Source organism: Scyliorhinus canicula, chromosome 2 (genome assembly GCF_902713615.1).
Source record: "Scyliorhinus canicula chromosome 2, sScyCan1.1, whole genome shotgun sequence".
NCBI lineage: Eukaryota > Metazoa > Chordata > Chondrichthyes > Carcharhiniformes > Scyliorhinidae > Scyliorhinus > Scyliorhinus canicula.
Genome location: NC_052147.1, coordinates 253,935,089 through 253,959,337, shown reverse-complemented (window position 1 = coordinate 253,959,337; position 24,249 = coordinate 253,935,089). Strand labels below are relative to the sequence as shown.

Here is a 24,249-nt window from a genome sequence, read left to right as displayed (position 1 = left end):
TAATGGCTGTGCCTGGATCACCTCGCCAGGGAGCCTTTTAGTACTGATTTCCACAAATCTGGACCAGTCGTAATGGCACCCTGGTGTAGAGACCCCCGCGTGTTCGGGAACAGGGCAGGGTTACACCCTGGCTCTTCCTTTGGCATCCTCAACCTGGCAACCTGGCAGTGCCACCTAGACAGGCTGGCAGAGGCACTGCTAACATGCCCAGGCACCAAGTTGGCACTGCCAGGAATCGGGCTGGGGAGGCGTTTACGAGGTTGGGGGTGGGGTTCCCAGGGGCCACCCCGACGTGGGGGGGGGGGGGGGTTGCTGAAAGGGGGGGGGGAGAGGAGAAGATCGGGGCTCTTGATCGAGAAGATCGGAGAACATGGTGCTCCGATTTGCGAAGAGCCTTCCCTGCTGGACTCGCCAGCAGTAAAAGTGCAGCCTTGGTGGAGAGAAACTCCCCCAGGCCAAAAGAAATGGCAAAAGTGTCGATGAATAGCGAGGTTTCTGTTGGTGCTGCAGCCACCGAGAAACACCCCGCTAAACACACCAGAACCAGACATAGATTAGTTTCAGTTGAATCACGCCCCATGTGTTTAACTTGAGATAACATGGGGTCTTTTTGGGTCCAAAGCCTGATCTGTCAGGCTGATACAGGGAACATATTGAGAAAGTTTAAAGCAAGAATGATTTCCTTTGGTACTGACAGAGGTGATATACTTGAGAATAGGGGAAGGCGGCTTAAAGTGTCCGTGTTTGAAATGTGTGTGCCTGGCCTATGTTGAAACGTATACTTGCAGGTTGCTCACAATAGAGCCCAATGTTGGATCCTAGTTGAAGCAATGGAATGCCCTTATCCTCCCTAAATAAGCCCAACAGGGGTTCGTGTTCGGTAACTACGATGAAAGGTCGTCCATGGAAATATTGATGGAAGGTTTTCACTCCAAAGTCTAGTCCCTCTTTTTTGATTTGTAAGTAAGCTTTTTGAGCTTTGGTCAGAGCACTGGCAGGGTGCCAGGGTGGCGATGCCAGGGTGCCTAGGTGCCAGATTGGTACGGCCAGGGATTGGGCCGTGGAACTTACCAGGTGGATGAGGGGCTGCGGCTGCGGGCCTACCCAAGGTTGAGAGGGTGGGGGGGGAGGGGGGGGGGGGAAGGGAGGCTGAAAGGTCAAGGGGAGATCATGGCAGCCAGACAAAGTGGTTGCTCGATCTGCAAGGGCCCTTTCCTGCTTGGCTCACCAGGAAATGACTTAAGTACGGCCTCAATGAACAGAAACTCCATGAGGCCAAAACGAAAGGTGCTAAACGCACCCAAAGCCAGACATAGGTTTTTTTCCAGTTGAATTGTGGCTGTAGTATCTTGAAGGGCAGGCCAAGTAATCCCAAGTAGATTAATGAATAAACACTTTATAAAGGCAAATGACTATTCACAGAGAGATAAATGCTACTGTACTCCATGACCCCAAAGTAACAGTAAAACCCTTGCTCAGTCCCAGGATTTGTGTGCTTTGGCCTGATTGGCCCGACGGCTCACATGACCCTCCAAGACCCGACCCCTTAAAGGGACATCCTACCACACAACTACATTACAAATCATGGAAAATCAGTTTTGTATTTAATAATATGTTGTAGAGGATTGCTATATAGTGTTGGCACTGGTAGGTGGGTAACACGTTGTTACAAACCTATCACAATATTTGATGTTACAAATTTAAACCTGTGGATTATCTGCTAGGTGTTGAAAATTGAATAATTCGCAATCACACACAGATTTAATTTTTACGCTCAAAAGATACGTCAACATTTTTTAGAAATTTCACTGCTTCAGTAAAGATGATTCACAATTACATTCATTATTGCTTGAAAGATTTTTAACTGTTACCTGTAAAGTTAAAATGTAATAAAGAAATAACTGAGTGTAGTAGAAAGATAAATATGTTTAATTAGTGTAGAAGAAGATTGCTAAAGGAAATGCAACATCTATGGAAGGCACGAACATTTAAAAATTAATCTTTATATTGAATCCTTATCACACGTCTACTTAAAATAATGATTCCTAGGCCAGAATTCACTTTTCCTGCCGTGTGTGCACCTCCGCCAGCAAATATCGCGACTTGGGGTGGTTACAATGGGTAATCCCAATGACAAGCAGCAAGAAGGTAGAGTTCCATCACCGGCGAATGGCGCACGGCAGAGAAACCTGCATTGGGGTACCGGAGAATGCAGCCCTAAGTGCTGTTAACCTTGGGGGCGATCTTCCGGCCATCTTACCACATGAGGCGTGGCCGATGAAAGCCAGGAGAGCCCACTCCCAGGATCCACCTGGTTCGCAAAGCCTCGCGAGATGCAATGTCTCGCTAGACTGCGTTGAAAAGAGAATCCCGGCCGCAATGGGCAGGATCACTTTTTGGCAAATCTGCATATTAGAGGGAGGCAGTTAACCTAATCTGCAGATTACCTAAGTATCTGAAGCTTTGGGATTCAATCCCTTCGTCTCGGAGACCTTGGGCGAGTGCTGTTTCGTACTGGTCCCCACAAATGGGGACCAGATGGAACGGCACTCATGGGGGCCTTCAGGGGATCAGAGGCCCCCAGCTGCATGCCTTTTGGGCAGGGTGGTGCCCTGGCTCTGCTGATGCCATCTGGGTACCCTGGCAGTGCTGGCCTGGCACCATGGAAGTGCCACCTGGGTGCCATCCTGGCACTGCCAAGGTGCTCGGGTGGCACTGCCAGCTGGAAGGGGCACTGCCAGGTTGGCACTGCTGAGTTGGAGTTTTTTTTGCACACGCGCAAATGGGCCAGGGCTGCCCACCATGGGTGTTTGGGGGCAAGGGAAAGTCAGGGGGTGGGGTAGGTTTTGAGCCTCGGAAAGCGGTACGTGATTTAAAAATGGTGTCCCGATCTGTCGCTACAACAGGAGTTCTGGCAAGCAGAGTTTCCTGTTGTGAAACAACGGGGCTATGTGCAGCCTCGGCTGCGCACTCCTAGTTTAGTCCCCTTTTTCAACACGGGTAGAGTTGAATAGCCACGTGTTTCTCGCCACTGGCCACTGCCAGTACCGGGAAACACGTGGCTAACACACTCTCTAGGGGACTTTGTTCCCTTTTGGAAAGATTGCGCCCCTTATATATTTGTATTGTAACCGGGATTCTTCGATCCAACTTCATCCCACCACCGAGAACTGTGAATTTGGCACTCAGCCAAAACTCCATTCACTGCAGCAGGACCGGAGAATCTGCCAGGATGACTAGATGGAGAATTGTGGCCTAAATATGGAACTCCTGTATGAGTTACATGCTACTCTTTGAGTCATGTGGTGCGAGTTTGGTTGCTTGTTGCAAAAAAAAAACATTTGCTACTATTGTGAATTGATTAGAAGTTCCATAGTGCTATCTAGGCATAGTATATACTTTGTTCCCCACATTATAACCATGCCTACACTTCAAAAATACTTCACGGGCTGCAAAACGTTTTATGAAGTCCAGAGGTTGTGGAAAATGTTTTATAAATGCAAGTCTTGCTTTGTACAGAATATCCCATTAACTATGTGGGAGTATTTTCAGGCAGTAGCACTTTGAGAAGAATTCAGATTATGTTGCTTTATGTCCACATCTTAACCTCTCATTGTGTTATTGCCCCATGGATAGGCTCCCCTTCTACATCTCACTGCCCCAAAGCTGGAGGCAGTTTGGGTTTTACCATCTTCCAAGGTGGATGTTAAATCTTTGGGTCCTTTCTAACCTTCCCACTCTAGATGACTTCACTTGTCATATCACTCTCAGGAGTGAGCCCCAACTCCCTGTTCTTATGAGTGTCTTTGTAGCCTTGAGAGCAAGGTAATAGTAGCAAATGTAGGATAAAAAATAGAAAATCCTATCTGCTGATTCCGAGGCTATCTGATCTTATGCTAACTCCACAGGATCTCTCTCTCTCTCAAGTCTTTAGAAACAGTAGAACATCACATCAGACATCATTTTAATTTTAACTTATCAAATCAACAAGCAAATAATCTAACTGATATAATGCAATTACGTATTTACAGACGTAAGTATTATCTGACTCCTTAAGTGGAAAAAGCAATAAAAGAGTTGCAATCTAATGCAAAGTTATTCTTTCATAGGTACCTTTATACAAGTGATCCTTTTCTTTCCTGTAATCTTTTCTGGCTAATCTATTTTACCTTTTCTGCTAAAGTTTCTAATCAGCTTTAATTTTCTTAGTACCAACAAATGCATGGTTTCAACCACTTATTTATACCCTTTCATCAGTTGCTGTTGCTTGCTTGGATTTTCAAAATTGGGACTCCATTTTGAAAATAATTTGCTGTTTTAGCCAAACAACTGTTTGTGTTTGTCTTAAAGTGGCTTGATTCAGCTTATGGTTCAAAAACTAGTTTAATCTGGTCTAGCAACACACATATTGAATTTTAGAGTAACACTCACTGCAATGGTCTTTCAACTGCATATATGTTGGGGCAGCAAGGTGGCGCAGTAGTTAGCATTGCTGCCTCATGGCACCCATGGATTGGGGGGACGGGGGAGTGAGACAGAGAAAGGGAAGGTAATTGCGATGGGAAACTGAGGAAAGGGAGGACAATATTAATGAATATGTCAGCTCTCGTATCAGAATTGATTTCCCCCCCCCCCAATCTCTGAGCTCTCATTTACACCACGCATACAGAGCACTGTCCAGTCAGAACATCATTGTCCAAACTGTTGCCATGCTGCTCAAAAACAGCACCTCTCAGCGCATGAGACCATTAAGTGCACAGTATGGGTAGAAGGGTAAATATAAAAAGTAATTAATTGAGTGAAGTGCTTTGACGCAGTTCAACATGATAAAACACTGTCAATACAAGGATTAGATAATAGTACCTCGAAAAATACATTAGCTATAAAAGATGTGATTGCCAATTATTAACTGACTCTGCAGGCCCAATGATGCCCATTACTACACACATCTCACCTGCCACTGGCAAATAAAAAAAAACTTATTGTACTGTGGATAATACATTGTAGATGGTTGAGGTGGGATGAAGATTCGTTTAATAAATTTTTAATTGCCAGAGTGTTTTGTAATAAATTTTTTAATCATTTCAGTCTGTTGAAGTTGCTGAAAGGAATGTCACCAGATATTTTTACTTGTCAAAACATTTTTACACAAGGACTTCCATCCAGGGAGGTGAGGCAGATACAAGAGCCCTCCAAGGGCATTAATTATTTCCCCCAGATTCTCCAACCAGGAAGATTCTTTGTTTTATTTTGCTCCCTTTTCTTCTTACTAGTGTCATGTTTTGAGAGTGGCTGTTGCCTTCTGATATCTCATTCAAGGGACCATTGTTCACATATACATAAACAGGTTGCCTGACTGTGGTAAATATTACAGTCAAACCCCACTATTATGTTCTTCTGCTGTCTTCACATGGACACCACCAGTAGGACTTGAGTACCTTGATCAAAGATGAGAACCAACCCCTTCTCTAGCCCAGAGCAGTTTAGCCAATTGAAAAAGAATCTACAATATATTGTTGGGAATGAGATGGAGAGATTGTAAGTGTACGCAACTTAATTGGAGCAGTATCCCATGTGGACTACTTTTTGTCAGTGTTGCCGTCCAGAGTAGCAGTTCAGTATCTTGGTGCACTTGAGGTTATATTATTAAGCTTTTCTATTATCTAAATTGTTATGTAAAAGATTAAGAAATTAGAAATATACCACTGTTTGGCACTGTTACAATTGATGTTAAAGGTTCTCGTGGAACAGAGCACTATGTGTAGACAATCTATACAAAGGCTGCGCCTACACAAGTGAAGGCATGGCAGCGTCATACCAGCCTCACTAAGGCCGGGCAATAATCCAGATTGCTAATAAATACAATGGGCTAGTGAAAGGTCACCCAAGAGAACATGCATGACGCCCACTGCAAAGCTGTCAAGGCTACATTCTGAAGAAATGATCAGGCATTAGAAATTCAGTAGCCTGCTTCATTATTTGTGTGTTAACCCTTTCCCTAAGCCAAAGGCATCCTTTAAATGCAAATAAGTAACAGATAAGTTACTATTCATGATATCTGAAACAATGAAGAACCCTCAGCATTGGTACAGGTTAACTGTTGACCGTTCCATTAAAATACGACTTGGGGGGCAGCACGGTGGCGCAGTGGGTTAGCACTGTGGCCTCACGGCGCCGAGGTCCCAGGTTCGATCCCGGCTCTGGGTCACTGTCCGTGTGGAGTTTGCACATTCTCCCCATGTTTGCGTGGGTTTCGCCCCCACAACCCAAAGATGTGCAGGGTAGGTGGATTGGCCACGCTAAATTGCCCCTTAATTGGAAAAAATGAATTGGGTACTCTAAATTTATTTTAAAAAAGAAGAAAAAAGAAATACGACTGGGAATGGAAATTGGTTTCCACCTTTGAGATTTATGGCTTGTTTAGGTCAACAGTTAACACAAACGGTTGATTACTGGTGTAAACTTACAGAATATTGTACTCTGAATCAATCTAAGAATATGTTGAACCCACCCTTTGGCTGAAAGAATGTAATTCAGATGAGCAAGTAAATTACTCATCATCCAAGCCTTGGGGTGCAGTGACTCAATTGGGACATAGGGGTAAGTCAATGAATGGAGAACCAATCAGTTCTTTCTGTCCTGCCACATGAGCCAAATGCTGAACAAAGGTGAAAAACTCACAGGTGTATCAGTGGTCTAGATGCAAGGTTGATCCAGATTCATCCATTTGTACAGACCACTTCCCTGCCCAACCTAAATATGTGTGGTTACTCAAATGATAAAGATTCAGGTCCACGTGTTCAAGACCCACTAATATTTCTGATTGCTGATGGCTAGGACCAGTTCCAGAGTTCTGCAACCTTTAGGTCTACTGGTGCTTTTTCATTACACACACGGGTAGGGGGTACACATACATTGCTCTCCAGAAACCTGACATGTGAAAGTATGAATATGAAAGAGCCTTCAAATACGATTCAGCGCCATTCATCTTATGATGTGGCTTTACACAGAACTACATAGAATTTACAGCACAGCAATAGGCGATTCAACCCAAAAAATCTATGCAGGCCCTTAATGCTCCAAAGAGCCTCCTCCCAGCTTTCTTCATCTCACCTTATCGACATGTTAAATGTAGGGGGAGTCAGTGTTCGATTACTGAACTAGTAACCCAGAGGCCCAGGTTAATGCTGTGCAGACAAAGGTTCAAATCCCACAATGGCAGCTGGTGAAATTTAAATTCAGTTAATAAAATTGGAATTGGTAATGGTGACTATGATTGTTGTAAAAACTCATCTGGTTCAGTAATGTCCTTCAGGAAAAGAAATCTGTCATCTGTTCCAAGTCTGGCCTACATGTGACTTCGAACACACAACAATGTGGTTGACTCTTAATTGCCCTCTAAAGTGGTCCAGCAAGCCACTCAGTTCAAGGGCAATTAGCAATGGGCAAGACATGTTGGCCTTGCTAATGATGCCTGCATCCTATGAAAGAATCAAGAAAAAGAAAATAGGGTGATAATATTGCCAGCTCTAAATATTGTGTAGCCAACATCAACTTTAAAGTAAACCTGCCACATTCATTATAGCCCATGGTTGGTATAATTCATTTTTTATTAAGTTTTCCCATCTGCCAGCCTTTGCAAAGCTAGTGCATTTATTTTGAGCTTGCCATTTACCGTCCAACAACTTACGCACTAGCAGCCAACTGTTCTAATACCTCGCCAAACTCAGTGTAAAAGATGTATCAGGTTTTGTCAAATATTTGGTTTTAAATACTTCAAACAGAATAACAACTGTTTCTTGAGGAAAGTCATATTTAAATGATTAAGAAGATCGCCCAACCACTTTAATTCACCTTCAAAGCCTGTGTGAGGTGCTCATGGACAACCTTTTAAAAAAAATTTAGAGTATCCAATTATTTTTTTCCAATTAAGGGGCAATTTAGCGTGGCCAATCCACCTAACCTGAACATCTTTGGGTTGTGGGCGTGAAACCCACGCAGACACGAGGAGAATCTGCAAACTACACACGGACAGTGACCCAGGGCCGGGATTCGAACCCGGGTCCTCAGCGCCGTGAGGCAGCAATGCTAACCACTGCGCCACCATGCTGCCCCTCATGGACAACCTTGTTAAGAAAATTAAGGTCATCAATTCAGTTGCTTCTGTTGCACCCCTTCCACCAAGTGAACTTTCACCTGGCCCTTCACACCTGAATTACATCGTTCTCAAGCATCCCCTTTATCTCCTTATGCTTTCCCCAAACACATCTTGACCATGGCACCTAACTACTGCTCTTCTGACCCTATACCCCCTAAACCTCTGACATCACTGCTTTGTTTCCTGTCCCCCATATTAGCTGTTACTGTAAATGATTCCTTACTCATATGGAGGGACCTGAAATTCCTACCCAAAGTCACTGGACATTTGGCAGCATCTCTGAATTTTCCATCCCTCCATGGATGGGACCGGAAAATCCTAGCCATATTACCCGCACTCCTTAAAAAAAACACCCTTCACCCATCTGTCCCGAGAAAATATTGCCCAAGCTCCAAAATAATTGTTTTCCTTTATGTCCTTGAAGATGCAAATCGAATCCTGAAACCAGTCCTCCAACTCTGGTCACTTGTGGCACACTCCCTTTAATGCACCATTGATGGTCATGACTTTAGCCACCTAGGTACTAAACTCTGAATTCCCTCTCTAAATCTTTCTATCTATCCAACTCTCTCCTACTTCAGAGCCTCATTTACACTTAGAGGCTGGTTTAGCTCACTGAGCTAAATCGCTGGCTTTTAAAGCAGACCAAGCAGGCCAGCAGCACGGTTCGATTCCCGTACCAGCCTCCCCGGACAGGCGCCGGAATGTGGCGACTAGGGGCTTTTCACAGTAACTTCATTGAAGCCTACTCGTGACAATAAGCGATTTTCATTTCATCATTTCATTCATTTCATTACCTCTTTCACAAAGCCTTTGATCGCATTTTCTCCTTCTTTGGCCCCGCGTCAATTTTCGTGTGACTGTGCTCCTGTGAAGCATTTTGGAGATTTTCCTATTTTAACGGGCAGCATGGTAGCATAGTGGTTAGCACAATTGCTTCACAGCTCCAGGGTCCCAAGTTCGATTTACGGCTTGGGTGTGGAGTCTGCACGTTCTCCCTGTTTGTGCGTGGGTTTCCTTGTACAGTCCAAAGATGTGCAGGTTAGGTGGATTGGCCATGCTAAATTGTCCTTGGTGTCCAAAATTGCCCTTAGTGTTGGGTGGGGTTACTGGGTTATGGATTTAGGATGGAGGTGTGGGCTTGGGTAGGGTGCTCTTTCCAACAGCTGGTGCAGACTCAATGAGCCGAATGGCCTCCTTCTGCACTGTAAATTCTATGATAAAGGTGTGACATAAAGGCAAATTGTTGTTGCAGTTACCTCGTCATTCTCATATGGAACTTTGCATCCCCACCCCACCCGATTTGCTGAGATAAAATTTGTTTCTAAAATGTAGTTTTGAAGCCAGATTACTCCATTAGAAATTGAGGTAAGTTGACTAAATGTCATGCTTCTATGCCTACCTGCAAACGCACGGTGAAGCTGGCGGAAAGCAGCTGCCGTGTGCTCCATTGGTAAGATTTTTTTTGACTTAGGAATCATTTTATCCCCAAATACCTGACGGTAAGGCTACTTTTGTAATTGATTCTAAAGTGTTCATTTCAAGGTATGAAATTGTAGGGATTGGGAAACTGACCTGCTGACTGGTTGGTTGAAGGCTGTGTGAGGACCCCAAAACAGTGAACGTTCAATATTAACCTCTCCCATGCACAAGCACAGGCTCTCGGCTTGTTCTGGCTGGTAGCGGCACATGGTAACAGCATAGACTCTGGCATACCTGCAACATAGATGCTGCCTTTGATCATATAATTTTACCTGAGGGTTCTTACAACTCTTCCTGCCCCTCCCAGCTGCACCCCCTCCCCCATTTCACCCCCAACACACACACACACATATCTTTGCTTCAACTTTGACCAGTTGCTACCAGGCTCTCAGTTATTTTCATTCCTGTACCACTGAAAAAAAAAATTGTCCTCGCACTAGCTCAGGTTGCATTCACTTTCCGATCCACTGCCTCCCTTTTTCTCTCTCTCTCTGTCCTGTGTTACAATACTTTGTTAGCAGGAAATAGGTTCTCAGTTGAAGAGCATAGTTGACCTGTTCGAGTTCTTACTGTTCCTTCCGGTTACAGCACAATAAAAGTTTTGTGTTTTGAATTGTCCTTGACATTCTTTTATCCCACAATGGGTGGATACAGTGTTCTGGAAAACATGACATCATTACTGACAGACGCTCAAATAAATCACCTGCGTGTCTGCTCCTTTTGCTTATTCAACCCTTCTTGTCCAGAACTAAGTGCCTCTGTGAAATTTCGGCCATGCACGATAGGCAGTAACACACTATGATTATTTAAAAAGTGAATTAGGTTTATTGCTCTCTTAATTGTTGAGTAAGTAACAATATCCCTTTTTGGATTATACTCTTTGAACATCACAGTGTCAGCGCATGGCAGTTGAAAGAAAAATACAAAAAAAAAGTTATTGCTCTCTCATAGTCTGTGCAAAATGATCAGGCATTTTGATATCTGTCAACTTTGTCTGTCTTATTATTTACATTGATTATTTTGAACTTAATGATGGGGGTATGCAAAAGAAAAGAGAATGTTTGTGCTGTTTTTTGCTTTCAAACCTGCCCTCCAGGGACCAACCAAAGTCTCTTTTACACAGTTTGCATTTTCTGTTTTGAGCCTGATTTGTTTACAAGGCCATGATTGTAGCAGTTTTAACTAAAGGTGCCACACAGTCTATGGAACTGCAACAACAAAGCAGAGCTCAAGAAAACAATCTGCAAACATTGTTCATATTTATGCATGTTACCACAGCAAACAGATAGTGCAGGGCATTACAACTTCACTCACCCTTTACCTAAAAATGACACTGAGGAAGTAAGGGAAGTAGAAATCTTGAGTATTACTGGTATTATGCAAAAAAGATACAGTACGCCTTTTTTCCCTCAGTTGGTTCAAGTGCCCTCAGGTGGAAAACTTATGATGCTTATGACTCACATGAGTCAGATGAGATGAGCAATAGTACAGTACAATAGTTATACCTCTATTGATCTTTCCAGAAATACATTTAATTCAGTGCTTTGTCTTTGTGAGATTAGTTACCATTGTTGGGTTTGATTATTTATTGAAGTATATCTGTCTTATGCTTCTAATGCTTGACACTTCTCAATCCAGTTTCTTGATTGTTTTTCACTGCTAAGCTGTAATGTTGAAGGTAACTAAGTACTGGTCTGGCCCAGGGTGACTGAATTTATCGAAAAGGCCGAGACAAGACATTGTAGGCAAGTGTTTAGAGCAATCTTTTCTGTGGTTAAAAGAATACCTCACTTTACCCGGGGTTTGCTGCGCTTACGTTGTGCAGGTTACCACACCACAATAAAAGCTCATAAGTACTCAGCCTCTTCTCGTGTCCCTTTTCTCTACAGAAGAAATGAAGGAAGAGTATGACACTATGGGGCCTGAAGCCACAATTCAGCCGAGTAGAGGTAACGGTACAGGTGAGTACAACATCTGCTGTGTCTCATGCTCTCTGCTCAAGTATGAAAATGAAAATTGTTTATTGTCACAAGTAGGCTTCCAATGAAGTTATTGTGAAAAGCCCCTAGTCGCCACATTCCGGCGCCTGTTCGGGGAGGCTGGTACGGGAATTGAACCGTGCTGCTGGCCTGCCTGGGTCTGCTTTAACAGCCAGCTCTTTAGCCCTGTGCTAAACCAGCCCCTATGATATTGATATTTTATTATAAAAGGCTCAGTGTGAAGTAAAATTCTCTTAACTCTTTTATTTTCGCTGTGTGAAACTCTGCTACCAGTGAAGCTGTGGGCTTTGATTGGATTCAGAATGGCCTAATGTTTAAGTCTTCTTGTGCCTTCCAACCAGTTTTCTTCCTCTGTCACTGCTCCACCCCAACCAAGCAAGTGGGTTCAGTTCCCTGTGTGTGGCTTGAAAGCCACAAATGCCCTAATGTTTGTGCGTCTAAAGTCTCTGCAGTCTAAATTTGTTATTTCATTTCATTTCATTTCATATTCTTCATGTAAACACCAGTAAATTAAACAGTGGACATTTATGGAGCTGGGTCCCTTTTTAATTCTGATCTAAGCTGTTCAAAGCTATCCCGGTAAATCCAACAACTGATTGTAAGTGGGGGCTGACCTCATTCCTCCAACCATGTGTTCATGGGCATTCCGAGCATTTTTCCTACCTGATAAAGAGCTTTCGTCAAAACCGTGGGGCAGCAATATTGAAAGTTCTTGTGCAGGTGTCAGCAGAAGAGTTCCTTTCTCTCAGTTATTAGACTGAACACTTTTTTTTCAAGTGCATCAAGGTGTTTTCCAGAATGCAAATCAAAGTTGTGACATTGAACCACAGAGACATACGTTCCGGTCTAAATTTAGCTTCAGGATGGGAACTTTACCAGTAGCTGGTTGCACTATGACATATTTTGTTAATCTCGTGAAAACTGGTCACAGGTTTTGAAACAAACAGAAGCAACAAGCTAAGCTGTTTCTGATTTTGCAAATGCATCAAAAATAAAGATAAATTTAAATACATATTTTAGGCCACTTTCCACCCTAAAACCCCAAGTCAGCAGGTGTGTTTCTGCATTTCCTCAAATCTCCAAAGAGAGGGCAGCTCACATGGGATGTTCAGTTGCAACATTTTGCCAATAGAAAATTTTAAAGCTCCCATAACTTTTTATTCTTTAATAGGACAAACTGCAGAATTCTAATGGTAGTTTGAAAATTATAAATATAGAAAAAAATGTAAAAATATGAGACTATTCCTCTGTTCAGTGCTTGCTTCATGTTGGAAATGCAATTCACAATAATCCATTTTATTATTTCATTCCTTCAAACTGATAAATGGTTGGCAGTTTTATTTTTATAATTGTCTGCCAGGCTGTGTATTTGTGGCCCGTCATCTATTCTTTATGGGGCACAAATCCACCATTTTAACAATCCTTCTTTGCCTTTTGATAGCTTTGAGAGTGTGCAGTCCATTGGCACGAATTTGTAAGCAAGGGTGATTGGATTTAGATCTGGCATTCCATTTTACCATAGATAAGTACACTTGAGTAGGAACAAATAAATGCGTTCTATCTCCTAGGTCTTGACGAGATCATGACTCAAGGACTGTCAGTATTTATGTTCAGTGACCATGCTGGCCTTGAAAAAATAAGTAGTAGCAATGCAGCAGGCTGCAATGAAGCATTAACCTAGATTATGGAGTAGAGACTGGGACACATTGTGCCCATTTTTCAGTGTAACATAGGTTCAAAGCATCCCAGTTTAGAGGGATCAGGCTTTGTGCAATCTCTTTCCTGTGGCCTAAGAAAGGATGAAGCTCTTGAATTTATCAATTTGCGGCCTAATGCCTGTTGAAGGACCCCGTTTGCAAAATATGTAATTGAAGGCCTGATGTACTTATGATCCTTCAGTGTTCCTGTGGCTATCACTTAAATAGAACTCAAAATAAAAACAACTTTTCTGTCAAGCCAGTAGGAGCAGGAGTGCTGTGCTCGAATCTGTAGTCCTCACAATCGGACCACCAATCCTATTACTCACTCCAACACTTGGGCACTGACCGCCCCCCCAGCATCAGATAATCGATCTGCTATTCTTAACTTCACCACTAAGAATCTTAGGAAGACCTTTGGGTAACTCAGTGGGAAAGCAACTAGCTTCAATTTGACAACCTCTCTCACTAAAGCAGGAATTCACCATTCTACCAGCAATATTCAAAGTGATTAACAGGCTTGCTCCTTACAGATTAGATGCTAGTTGATTCCTTTTGGCCATTGTTATTATCCTACACGTGTTTGGTGCTTTCTTAATCCCCTTTCAAGTTGCAAAAGTCTTATCAGCATGTTCTGAGGACGTTTTGTTGACTTCAAGGCTTCTGCTCAAGCCAGTTGCTCCCAAACATGGTTGCATGAATAGGCAGTCCGTTTGCAATGCCATATGACACGGAGAATAAAGAGAGGCCAAGCAGAACAAGACAAACTGCTGGACAAGACAAAGGAGAAGGCAGGCCTCTCAGAAGGAGACATACCCAGCAATGGTGTTTTGCGAGCAATTCTCTAACATGAATCTCAGTGAGGTGTAGTGCACTTCAGTAAGGAGATCTTCATTGAAATCTGTCATTTGCTGCAGCTACAACTGCAACCTCAAGAAGAAGGAGGACCACTTGGCCAGTGAAAGGTTACCATAGTGATGAACCTTATGCACCTTATTCCTTCCAGGCTGGAGCTGGAGATATTTGCAATATACCGCAGTTTGCTATTCACACACAGTTGAGCAAAGGAAATCATTACGGATGTCTTTTCAAAGAGAGCTAGCAACATTTCAGTCTCTCTTGCCAAATAGGTGGAGTGAACACATGGCTTTGCTAGGACTGCAGGATCAATATAGTGCAGGGTGCCATTGACTGCACACATGTTGCTTTCTGGACGTCACATGTCAACTATATCGGATGCCAGAATCCAAATGAATTCCATTGCTTTGACATTTAGCTGGTGCATGAACATTGAGAATGAATTATACAAGTCAATGCCTGATATCCTGGCTGCAAACATGTTGCCTTCATTCTGTGGCATTCTGTTGTGCCAACTGCATTTAAGCCATGACAAACCAAAGGGTGGCTACTGGGTGACAAGGCTATCCAAAGATGATATGGCTTATGACTGGTGCGCAACCTACACACACCTGCACGATTTGCATACAATGAAAATCACTTTGCCACATGAACTGTAGCAGAGTAGCCCATAGTTTAAAAAAATATATTTTTATTCAAATTTTCAACATTTTTACAGTAAACAACCCAACTTCTCTCTTCCCCCCCCCCACCTCCCCCCCACCCGCCTCTTGACGGTAACCAGATCCCCAAAGTGTAAGACAGACAGACCCTATCTCTGCTGGAACCCCTCATCCACCCTTCTCAGAGCAAATTTCGCCTCCAAATATAGGAACTCCATTAGATCCCCCAGCCACGCCGAGGCACAGGTGGGGAGAAGCTGACCTCCATCCCAACAGAACACAGAGCTACAAGCTTGCGAACCGCCCCTCCAAAAACAGACACTTCATCTCTTTTGCCCTCTTCTCCCATCCCCAGAATCTCGCAGCCATTCTCTCTGGCTCAAACCCATGATTCCCTCTTATCGGCATCACCATCGAACCTGCCCTCAACTTGAAGTGCTGTCGGAATTGCCTCCAAATCTTCAGCATGGCTACCACTACAGGACTACCTGAGCACTTCCCCGGGGTGAACAGTAGCGGTACCGTTGCCAGTGCCCGCAACCCTAACCCTTTTTAAGAACCCACCTCCACCCGCACCCACAAAGCCTATGTCTCTACTCCAGCCCCGCACCTTCTCGCATCCTCCGCCCAGTAATATTGAAACAAGTACAGAAAGGCCAAGGCCCCCAACTACCCCCCCCCTTTGGAGCACCGCCTTCCTTATCGTAGCTACCTTCCCTGCCCTCGCAAACGAGGAGACCAGCCTGTCCATTCCTTGAAAGAATGAATTTGGCACAAAGACCGGAAGACACTGGAAAAGAAACAGGAACCATGGCAAAATGTTCATTTTACTGTCAGCACTCGGCCTGCCAGCGACAAGGGGAGAACAACCATCTCACCAAGTCACCCTCGTGAAGGCTCGTGAAATTAAGCTTACGAAATTGTGCCCACCTGCATCCCATAATATCGAAATGGCAACCTTCCCACTCCCGCTCCTGCACCTGGAGAGAACGCCACTAAATATCCACTCTTCCAGACTGGACCATTGTTATGTTGAAATAATACTCATTGCCTGATAGCGCTGGAGGAGCCCTGCAATACTTGCAGAAAGGGTGTCAAGTTTCTTGGTGATCTCGGGTGGAATTATCCAAACCCCCCTGCAGGGTCGGGGAATTGCCCGGGGCCGGCGTAAATCCTGCCCCCGCCGTGGCCGGAATTCTCCGCCACCCGGGAAACTTCAGAGAACGATGGGCCGAAGTCCCGCCGCTGTCAGGCCTCTCCCGCCGACGTGGTTTAAACCACCTTTGTGCCGGCGGGAGTAGGTGGCGCGAGCGGGCCCCGGGGTCCTGGGGGGGGTGCGGGGCGATCGGACCCTGGGGGGTGTCCCCACAGTGGCCTGGCCCGCGATCGGGGCCCACCAATTGGCGGGCGGGCCTGTGCCGTGGGGGCACTCTTTTTCTTCCGCCGCCGCCACGGCCTCCACCATGGCGGAGGCGGAAGAGATCCCCTTCACCGCACATGCGCCGGTGGTGACGTCAGCCGCCGCTGACGCTCCGGCGCATGCGCGGACTCACGCCGACCGGGGAAGGCCTTTCGGCCAGCCCCGACGCCGGCCAGCGTGGCGCCAAAGGCCATTGGCGCCAGTCGGCGGAGCGGGAGCCACTCCGGCGCGGGCCTAGCCCCTAAAGGTGCGGAGAATTCCGCTTTGGGGAGGCCCGACGCCGGAGTGGGTGGACCCCCCGGCCAGGTAGGGGAGAATTTCACCCCTCATGCTGCATCAGACTGCATTGTCATCATGATGGTACAGCCCCTGCCAACATAGGTAGTGAACAGCTTCAGGACAACAGCATGAGGAAAAGTGACAGGAATCTGAGAACGAGGTGAAGCATATGAATGTCAGCCTTGAGGCCTGATTGACAGAGATTGTTGGTGAGTAAGTAATGGAGATAATTTGAGAAGTAGCTAAGCCGACTGATGCAGATGGCAAAATAAGATATTTGAAGATGCATTCACTCACCTTGGCTACTCATGTGAGGTCATTAAATTTCTTGTGGCACTGTTTCCAGGTCTTGGCACCGATCTTCATGGCTAACTGGTCCTATTTATTGTCTTTTGACCATGTATCTAGAAGGCCTCCTTCCTCTGCAGATACAGGAGATCTTTCCTCTTTTCCATCCCCTTCACCAAAACTTCCAGTTCAGCATCCAAAAAACATGGAGTGTACTCTCTTCCATATTGTGCCAATCCTTCCCAGGCCAGTTTCCCTTCAAAACTGAAACCCAGCTCCTGCTACAAACGATGTCATTCAGAGTTGTAATGGAGGCTAGCTTTAAGCAGTGCAGGCTAGCTTTAAGTGGCGCGAGCCACTCATGATATTGACCCTCAGCTGATACATCCAGCCAATTAACAACTTGGTTAGCACTGGCTCGCATCTATCAAAAGGTGCACAAGATTTGCATGCTGCCTGAACTGAAATTAATGGGTGCAGGTTGGTTAAATTGTGCCTATTTTCAATTTATCTTCCATTATGTCAGTGTATTCTAAAGAAACCGCTATAATCTGTTACTACACTGCCAAACTTTATCTTTCATGCCACAGACTTGTAGTTACTGTACTGAAGGGAAAATCCTATTTCTGGGAGTATAGATGCTGTAGGTAGTCAGATTGTTATTGAAATACATAGTTTCATGTTGTAAATGTTTTTCTCTTTAAATAGCACCTAGGTTTCCAGCGTAAGTTTGAAATGTCTGTAACAAAAAAATTCAAGGAAAAACCCTGAAAGATAACAAGGCTGAGGAAAACAGAAGTAAAACTTGGCATGCCAGCAAGTCAGGCAGTTTAGGCTTGTAATCAGCATGTACCAATAAGGGCCCGTCATTTCCTGGCTAATGAAGGCTGTGGTTTTATTTGCTTTGTTTGTGATTATTTCAGCTATCTCCACCTAACAGTTAGAGTTCCCACAAGAGCTAAACAGTATGGGGAAGCAGAAATTCCAAGTAGAATTGCAGTCCTTCAGAACTGTGCATTGTGATTTGAGAGATGCCAAGTCACTCTGGCTTGTATAGAAAGATTGGACCATGGGTGACTGACATTCTTCTCTCTCCTTCCTTTTCTCAATAAATTATTTTAGGAAAGAGTGTAGATTGCACGTCAGATCTTGAGGAGTATTTTGCCAAACGGAAGCTTGAAGAAGGAGACAGCCATGCGGTTAGCATTGCGGAATACTTGCAGCGGAGTGACACAGCCATTATCTACCCAGAAGCACCTGAAGAACTATCCCGGCATGGAACACCAGAAGCCAATGGGCAAGAGGACAATGGTGAGCCTTTCTTACAATGGTAGCCGTTGGACTGTTACACTTACACCATAATTATTTTTTTTAAATTTGACATTTTTTTGACAATATGTCAAATATGGGCAGCACAAGTGGATAGCACTGTGGCTTCACAGCGCCAGGGTCCCAGGTTCGATTCCCCGCTGGGTCACTGTCTATGCGGAGTCTGCACATTCTCCCCTATATTATTTAAGCAAATGCTTAAATAATATTTGTGAAGTAAATGTGTGACACAAAACATGCCACTATGAAAAATGCAGTACTTAAAATGACATTCATGGCAGCCTGTAACCACACAGCGCCAGGGACCCGAGTTTGATTACGACCTCAGATGCCAGTCTGTGTGGAGTTTGTACGTTCTCCCCGTGTCTGGGTGGGTTTCCTCCGGGTACTCCGGTTTCCTCCCACAGTCCAAAAACGTGCAGGTTAGGTTGATTGGCCATGATAAATTGCCCTCAGTGATCAAAAAAAGGTTAGGAGGGGTTGTTGGGTTATGGGGATAGGGTGGAAGTGAGGGCTTAAGTGGGTCGGTGCAGACTCGATGAGCCGAATGGCCTCCTTCTGCACTGTATGTTCTATGTATGTTAATAAATTTAGAGTACCTAATCAATTTTTTTCCAATTAAGGGGCAATGTAGCGTGGCCAATCCACCTACCCTGCACATCTTTGGGTTGTGGGGGCGAAACCCACGCAAACATGGGGAGAATGTGCAAACTCCACACAGATTGGCGCCCTGAGGTAGCAGTGCTAAGCACTATGCCACTGTGCTGCCCATATTTACACCATAAATTAATTGCATACCTCAGTGTTTGCCTTCAAAGTTGGGGGTAGTGTGGTTGTAACAGCTGTCAGAGGTCTAGTATCAAATGTAGCACTGAGCCTTCATAGATTCCCTACAGTACAGGAGGCCATTTGGCCCATCGAGTCTGCACCGACCCTGAAAAAGAGCACCCTACCTAGGCTCAATCTCCCACCCTATCCCTGTAACCTCACCCAAGCTTTGGACACTCAGGGCAATTTAGCATGGCCAATCCACCTAACCTGCGCATCTTTGGACTGTGGGAGGAAACCGGAGCACCCATAGGAAACCCACCCAGACAGGGCGAGAACATGCAAACTCCACACAGACTGGCATCTGAGGTCGGAATCGAACTCGGGTCCCTGGCCCTGTGTGGCCATAGGCTGTTGTGCCATAGGCTGTAGGGCATGTCATTTTAAGCACTGCATTTTCATAGTGGCATGTTTTGTGTCACACATTTACTTTACAAATATTATTTAAGCATTTGTTTAAACAGTGAATTGTCATTGTTTGGATCACGCACTTAGAACAGCCAGTGTAGGTAGGATTACTTTATAACTGCTTACTTTAATACTGTTCACTCCACTTAAGCATGCACCCATTTAAAGAAGTTATTTTAAAGGTGTTATCATGTATAGCTGTTCATTTGATTATTACTTAAGATAATCACTCACACTCATTCCCTTGGATGGTTCAGAATTTTTCACATCTAACCAGTTATTATACTGAAAAATGAGCCCGCGCCACCACCACCACCCACAGCTTTCAATGGTTAACTACATCAACCAGTGTAGCGATAAGAAGTAAGTGATGTCAATCTGATTTCTGTCACAAACTGAGTTAGCTGGGGCAGCATGTGGGCAGTGTATTTAGGCTCCTTGACCCAGGAATAGGAAGGCGGGGGTGGTGGGGGGGGGGGGGGGGGGGGGGGGGGGGGGGACACACAACCATTTCTTGTTACTGTCCGACGATATCTGCTGGATAATACAGGGAAGTGGATGGTTGTTGGATAAAAACAACAATGCCCCTCAGCCCCCTCTTCTGGCAGGGCCGGGATCGGAAAATGACTTTGACGGGACTTGCAAATTTTGCTGACCGGGGCTATAAAATTCCGCTCAAAGTTGCTGTGCCCGGACATTGTTAGAAAGACAAAAACCTTGATGTCTAAGTTGTGTTTTCCATCAGTGCCTGGGACACACCAAAGAATCATGAAATGGGCCTTGAAGTGATTTCCACATATAACATTCAATTTAATACATAGGAAAATGGAGATATTGGAATGTATTGTTCACTGGTAGGTGAGAACAGTTGACTTTTTTGACTGGGGGGCGGGGTGTGGGGGGTGGATGTGTTGCTACAGGTTGGGAACTGATGGATCTTGCAGCTGTCCACAGGCAGGTATTGGCACCTGACGTAATTGTTCCTATACCATTTGCTAACTGGGAAAAGCTGCACAGCTGCAGGAGAAGGGAGACCTGAGGTGGGATTTTCCAGCGGCAATTATGGCTCACCAATGACCAGTGGCGGGAACCTCTGGTCCCACGGTGTCTGTGGTGTTTTGTGCCCTGTCAAGGAACCCGCCGTGTGGGGCAGGGTGGAGGGGAGGGGAGGGTTGATCGTGCTGACAGGGAGGAAGGACTGGCAGACCCCACCCCAAGACACTGAATTAATCGAGGAAACAACAGGAGACTGTAATGCAATGTTGGTAGGGTTGATATTTTGGTAGATTGAGGTTAAAAGAGTTGCCCTCAACATTCTGATTCTGTTTGAGTCTCAGGGCTGGATTTTACAGACCCTCACTGTGCATGGGGTGGAGGGACAGGTAAAATATGAGGGGTAACAAGCTTTCTCACCCACCTCTGAGCTGTTCCCCATAATATGGCAGAAATCAGTAGCACAGCGGCCATTTTAAAATAAGAAATTAATAGTCAATTGAGCTTGTTACCTAGCCAATTGATAGGAAAAACACGCTGCCAATGCCATAAAATGGTTCATGTGGGCAGGCAGGTGGTTTTTGAAATGAAACTGCTTAAAAAGGATAGAAGAGTGGGGGGGGGGGGGGTCATCCACTGTCGGGCAGGTGCCCACATGACACCTTCCCCCACTTATTCGTCCCAAAGCCGGCCTCCTCACCGCCCCTCACCTCAGCCCCCTCCTAGGGTTCTCCAATCCTTCCCCGTCCAATATCTCTCTCTAGGATCCATGTCCTCTTCATCCCAGGACCTCCTTGCAGTCCCAGCAGCACCCACTACACAGTTATGGAACTGCTGTGACTGCTAGAGCTGTTGGCCGATCAAATTTGCTGGAAGCTCTTGAGGGCAGGACTTCCTCCCACTGAGAGGCTCAAGTCCCACTTTCTGCTTGTTTAGCCCACCAACAGTGCACTATGGTCATTGGGCGGGTTTCTTTCAATCCTGTTGGCTGCTGGCCGACTCTTTAAATAGTGAGGGGAGTGAGGGAAGGAGGGGGTGGGGTAGAAGGGGGGGAAGGAGTGTGAGCCTTATGTGTTGGGCGGGACAAGGGCACTCAATTTTGGAACTCCTCAGGCTTAGTTAGTTTAAAACAGGCAAGACTGAGAAGTCAGTCATCAATTTTGACACTGAGCCAACAGAGATAACCAGGTGTTCAAGCTAGTGCTGATGTAAGTGTCCCTGGTTTAGAGAAGAGAAAGAACATTATCTTGGATCACCACATTTTCTCCAGACAAAAACCTACTGAAACTGAAGGTGGGCAAGTTGGAAAAGAACACTCAGGCTTAACCTCAGTTAGGATGGCCTCAGGTTGTTTAGCGGACTGGCACTTATTGTTGAGAAGCAGATTCGACAAATGCCGACACATGTCAATACAAATGGACCCAGCATGATTCACCACTCTTCAAATACGAGTGGCAAAGTAGAGAACATCAGAAACAACATAGTGGAAACAATGAAAAAGGCAAACAAGTCATTCATTTTTCAAAGGGTAGATGTATATTATTGTTTTCAACTAGTGTAATTTTTTTATTTAAAAAATAAATAAAAATAAAAAAAATAAAATAAAAAATAAATTTAGAGTGCCCAAATCATTTTTTCAAATTAAGGGGCAATTTAGCGTGGCCAATCCACCTATCCTGCACATCTTTGGGTTGTGGGGGTGAAACCCACGCAAACACGGGGAGAATGTGCAAACTCCACACGGACAGTGACCCAGGGCCGGGATTCGAACCTGGGTCCTCAGCGCAATGCTAACCACTGTGCCACCGTGCTGCCCGAACTAGTGTAATTATAAAAGGTGCTTTATCATTGATTTTTACGAATATTCAGACAGGATAGCTGCTTTGCAAGCCAGACTTCTTACACAGACATTTACAGCTTTGCAATTCATGCACACAACGCTCACTGAATTGTCCCAACACCCATTCTTACCTTTGCAAATGTGAGTTAGTTAATTGTTTATCAAAATTGGTCTCTTTGTAACCATTTTATGTATTATCTCGACTACTTATCACACTAAATAATAAGAAATAAACAGTGCTAATACTAGGATGCCCAGTTTCAATGCCAGAATACAAAATACATTCTTAAAATAAAGAAGTATTTAGGTGATGTAAAATTTAAAACTTTTTATAAGAATTGGGTTATATGAAAGAGGATAGCTGCTTTGCTCTGTGTTATTTGAAATGGTCTAGAACTTTAACGTCAGCGATATTTAGGTAGTACGAACATGTATTTGCACCACAAAGAATGTAGACATGGATGGACGAATCTTATTTAGTGTGCGCATTGAGTGGTTGGCGGGTGAAGTGATTGAACTGCCCACCCGATGGCAGCAGTGAGAACCCCAACCATTTCATGGTTTGGCCTCATTACAGCACTTTTGGTGAGCTACCAGTGCTCAATGAGCTCTGACTAACAGTTCTCCTGGTGAACTATCAGTGCTCAATGAACGGTTCATCGACTGGGGATAAGGTGGGTAAATATTAAGGAAACCTGGCTGCATTATGGGGGACGGGGGACGGGAGGGTGGGGAAAAGAGGCATGGAGGGACTGATAGCAATTAGGAACATATTGTCAGGCTAGAAGAAGAAGTATTAATGTGCATATTGGCCACCAGAGTGATTTGCACCCTGGTTTGAGAGTGGCCTGCAACATACCCTTAAAAACCTGCTCGCTTATCCGCTCAATGTTCATTGGATGAAGTTCAAAGACTGCATGCTCCACTCATTAGTGCCCCCAAATAGAATTGGGCCCTTTTAATGGTGTAAAACCCCTATTTGCATATTTCAGTTGACATCCACCAATTTTTGGTCTGGGTGTGCTCATTTATTGTTTGACTTGCTCTAAAAGCATATAGTGTTGTATGTTAGTGGAAAAGGGATGATAAATGGTGCAACCCCACTTTGGTCTGCGAAATGCCTGTTCACTCTTTAAAAAAAAGGATGAAAATTGGCACTGTTGCATATGTAGAATGTTACAAGTTAGATCGAAGATATCAGAAATGAACAGACATTTATTTTTGAAGCTCCTTTTTAATTGAATCATAGAATTAACTGTTGTGGAACAGCTTTATGCAGGGCTGTTCAAAGATCACTGTATATTGTGAGTTTAACCAAAAGAAATTATATTGCAAAAACAATATTGCTACTCTTAAAATGTCCATTCCCTGGTATGTTGAAGCATTGCCTCTATAAACTGACTATTTCCACAGTTCTCCGGTGATAACATTTTGTTAAATGGGGATGATAATATTTCCAAAAAGTTATTCCCAACACGTAAAAAATATATTTTGTATATAAATTTAAATGCACAACTTTTATGGGACAAAACATGTATATAAATATTTCTAGAAACAACAACTGCGTTGATAAGTTCTGAGCTGTTTTCTCATTACTGCCATTTCCTCATTACAGCCTTGGTTCAAACATGGACAAAAGAGCTGAATTCCAGAGGTGAGGTGAGAGTGACTGCCCTTGACATCAAGGCAGCATTTGACCAAATATGGCATCACGAAGCCCTAGCAAAACTGGAGTCAATGGGAATCAGGGGGAAAACTCTCCGCTGGTTGGAGTCATACCTGGCGCAAAGGAAGATGGTTGTGGTAGTTGGAGGTCAATCATCTCAGCTCCAGGACATCACTGCAGGAGTTCCTCATGGTAGTGTCCTAGACCCAACCATCTTCAGCTGCTTCATCAATGACCTTCCTTCCATCGTAAGGTCAGACGTGGGGATGTTCGCTGATGATTGCACAAAGTTCAGTACCATTCACGAATCCTCAGATACTGAAGTAGTCCATGTCCAAATC

General features: G+C 44.5%; 1 protein-coding gene across 5 annotated transcripts in view; it reads left to right on the top strand.

Annotated features, from left to right (window-relative positions):
* zeb2b (zinc finger E-box binding homeobox 2b) overlaps positions 1 to 24,249 on the top strand; it is a 155,095-nt gene that overhangs the window by 113,546 nt on the left and 17,300 nt on the right. For 3 of the 5 annotated variants that reach the window (XM_038789953.1, XM_038789952.1, XM_038789956.1), the window contains 3 exons: positions 11,530 to 11,601; positions 17,967 to 18,155; positions 23,858 to 23,896. In XM_038789953.1, the coding sequence (XP_038645881.1) occupies positions 11,530 to 11,601; positions 17,967 to 18,155; positions 23,858 to 23,896 (300 nt within the window). The remainder of the gene's footprint in view (positions 1 to 11,529; positions 11,602 to 17,966; positions 18,156 to 23,857; positions 23,897 to 24,249) is intronic. The other 2 variants (XM_038789955.1, XM_038789954.1) reach the window with 1 other exon arrangement.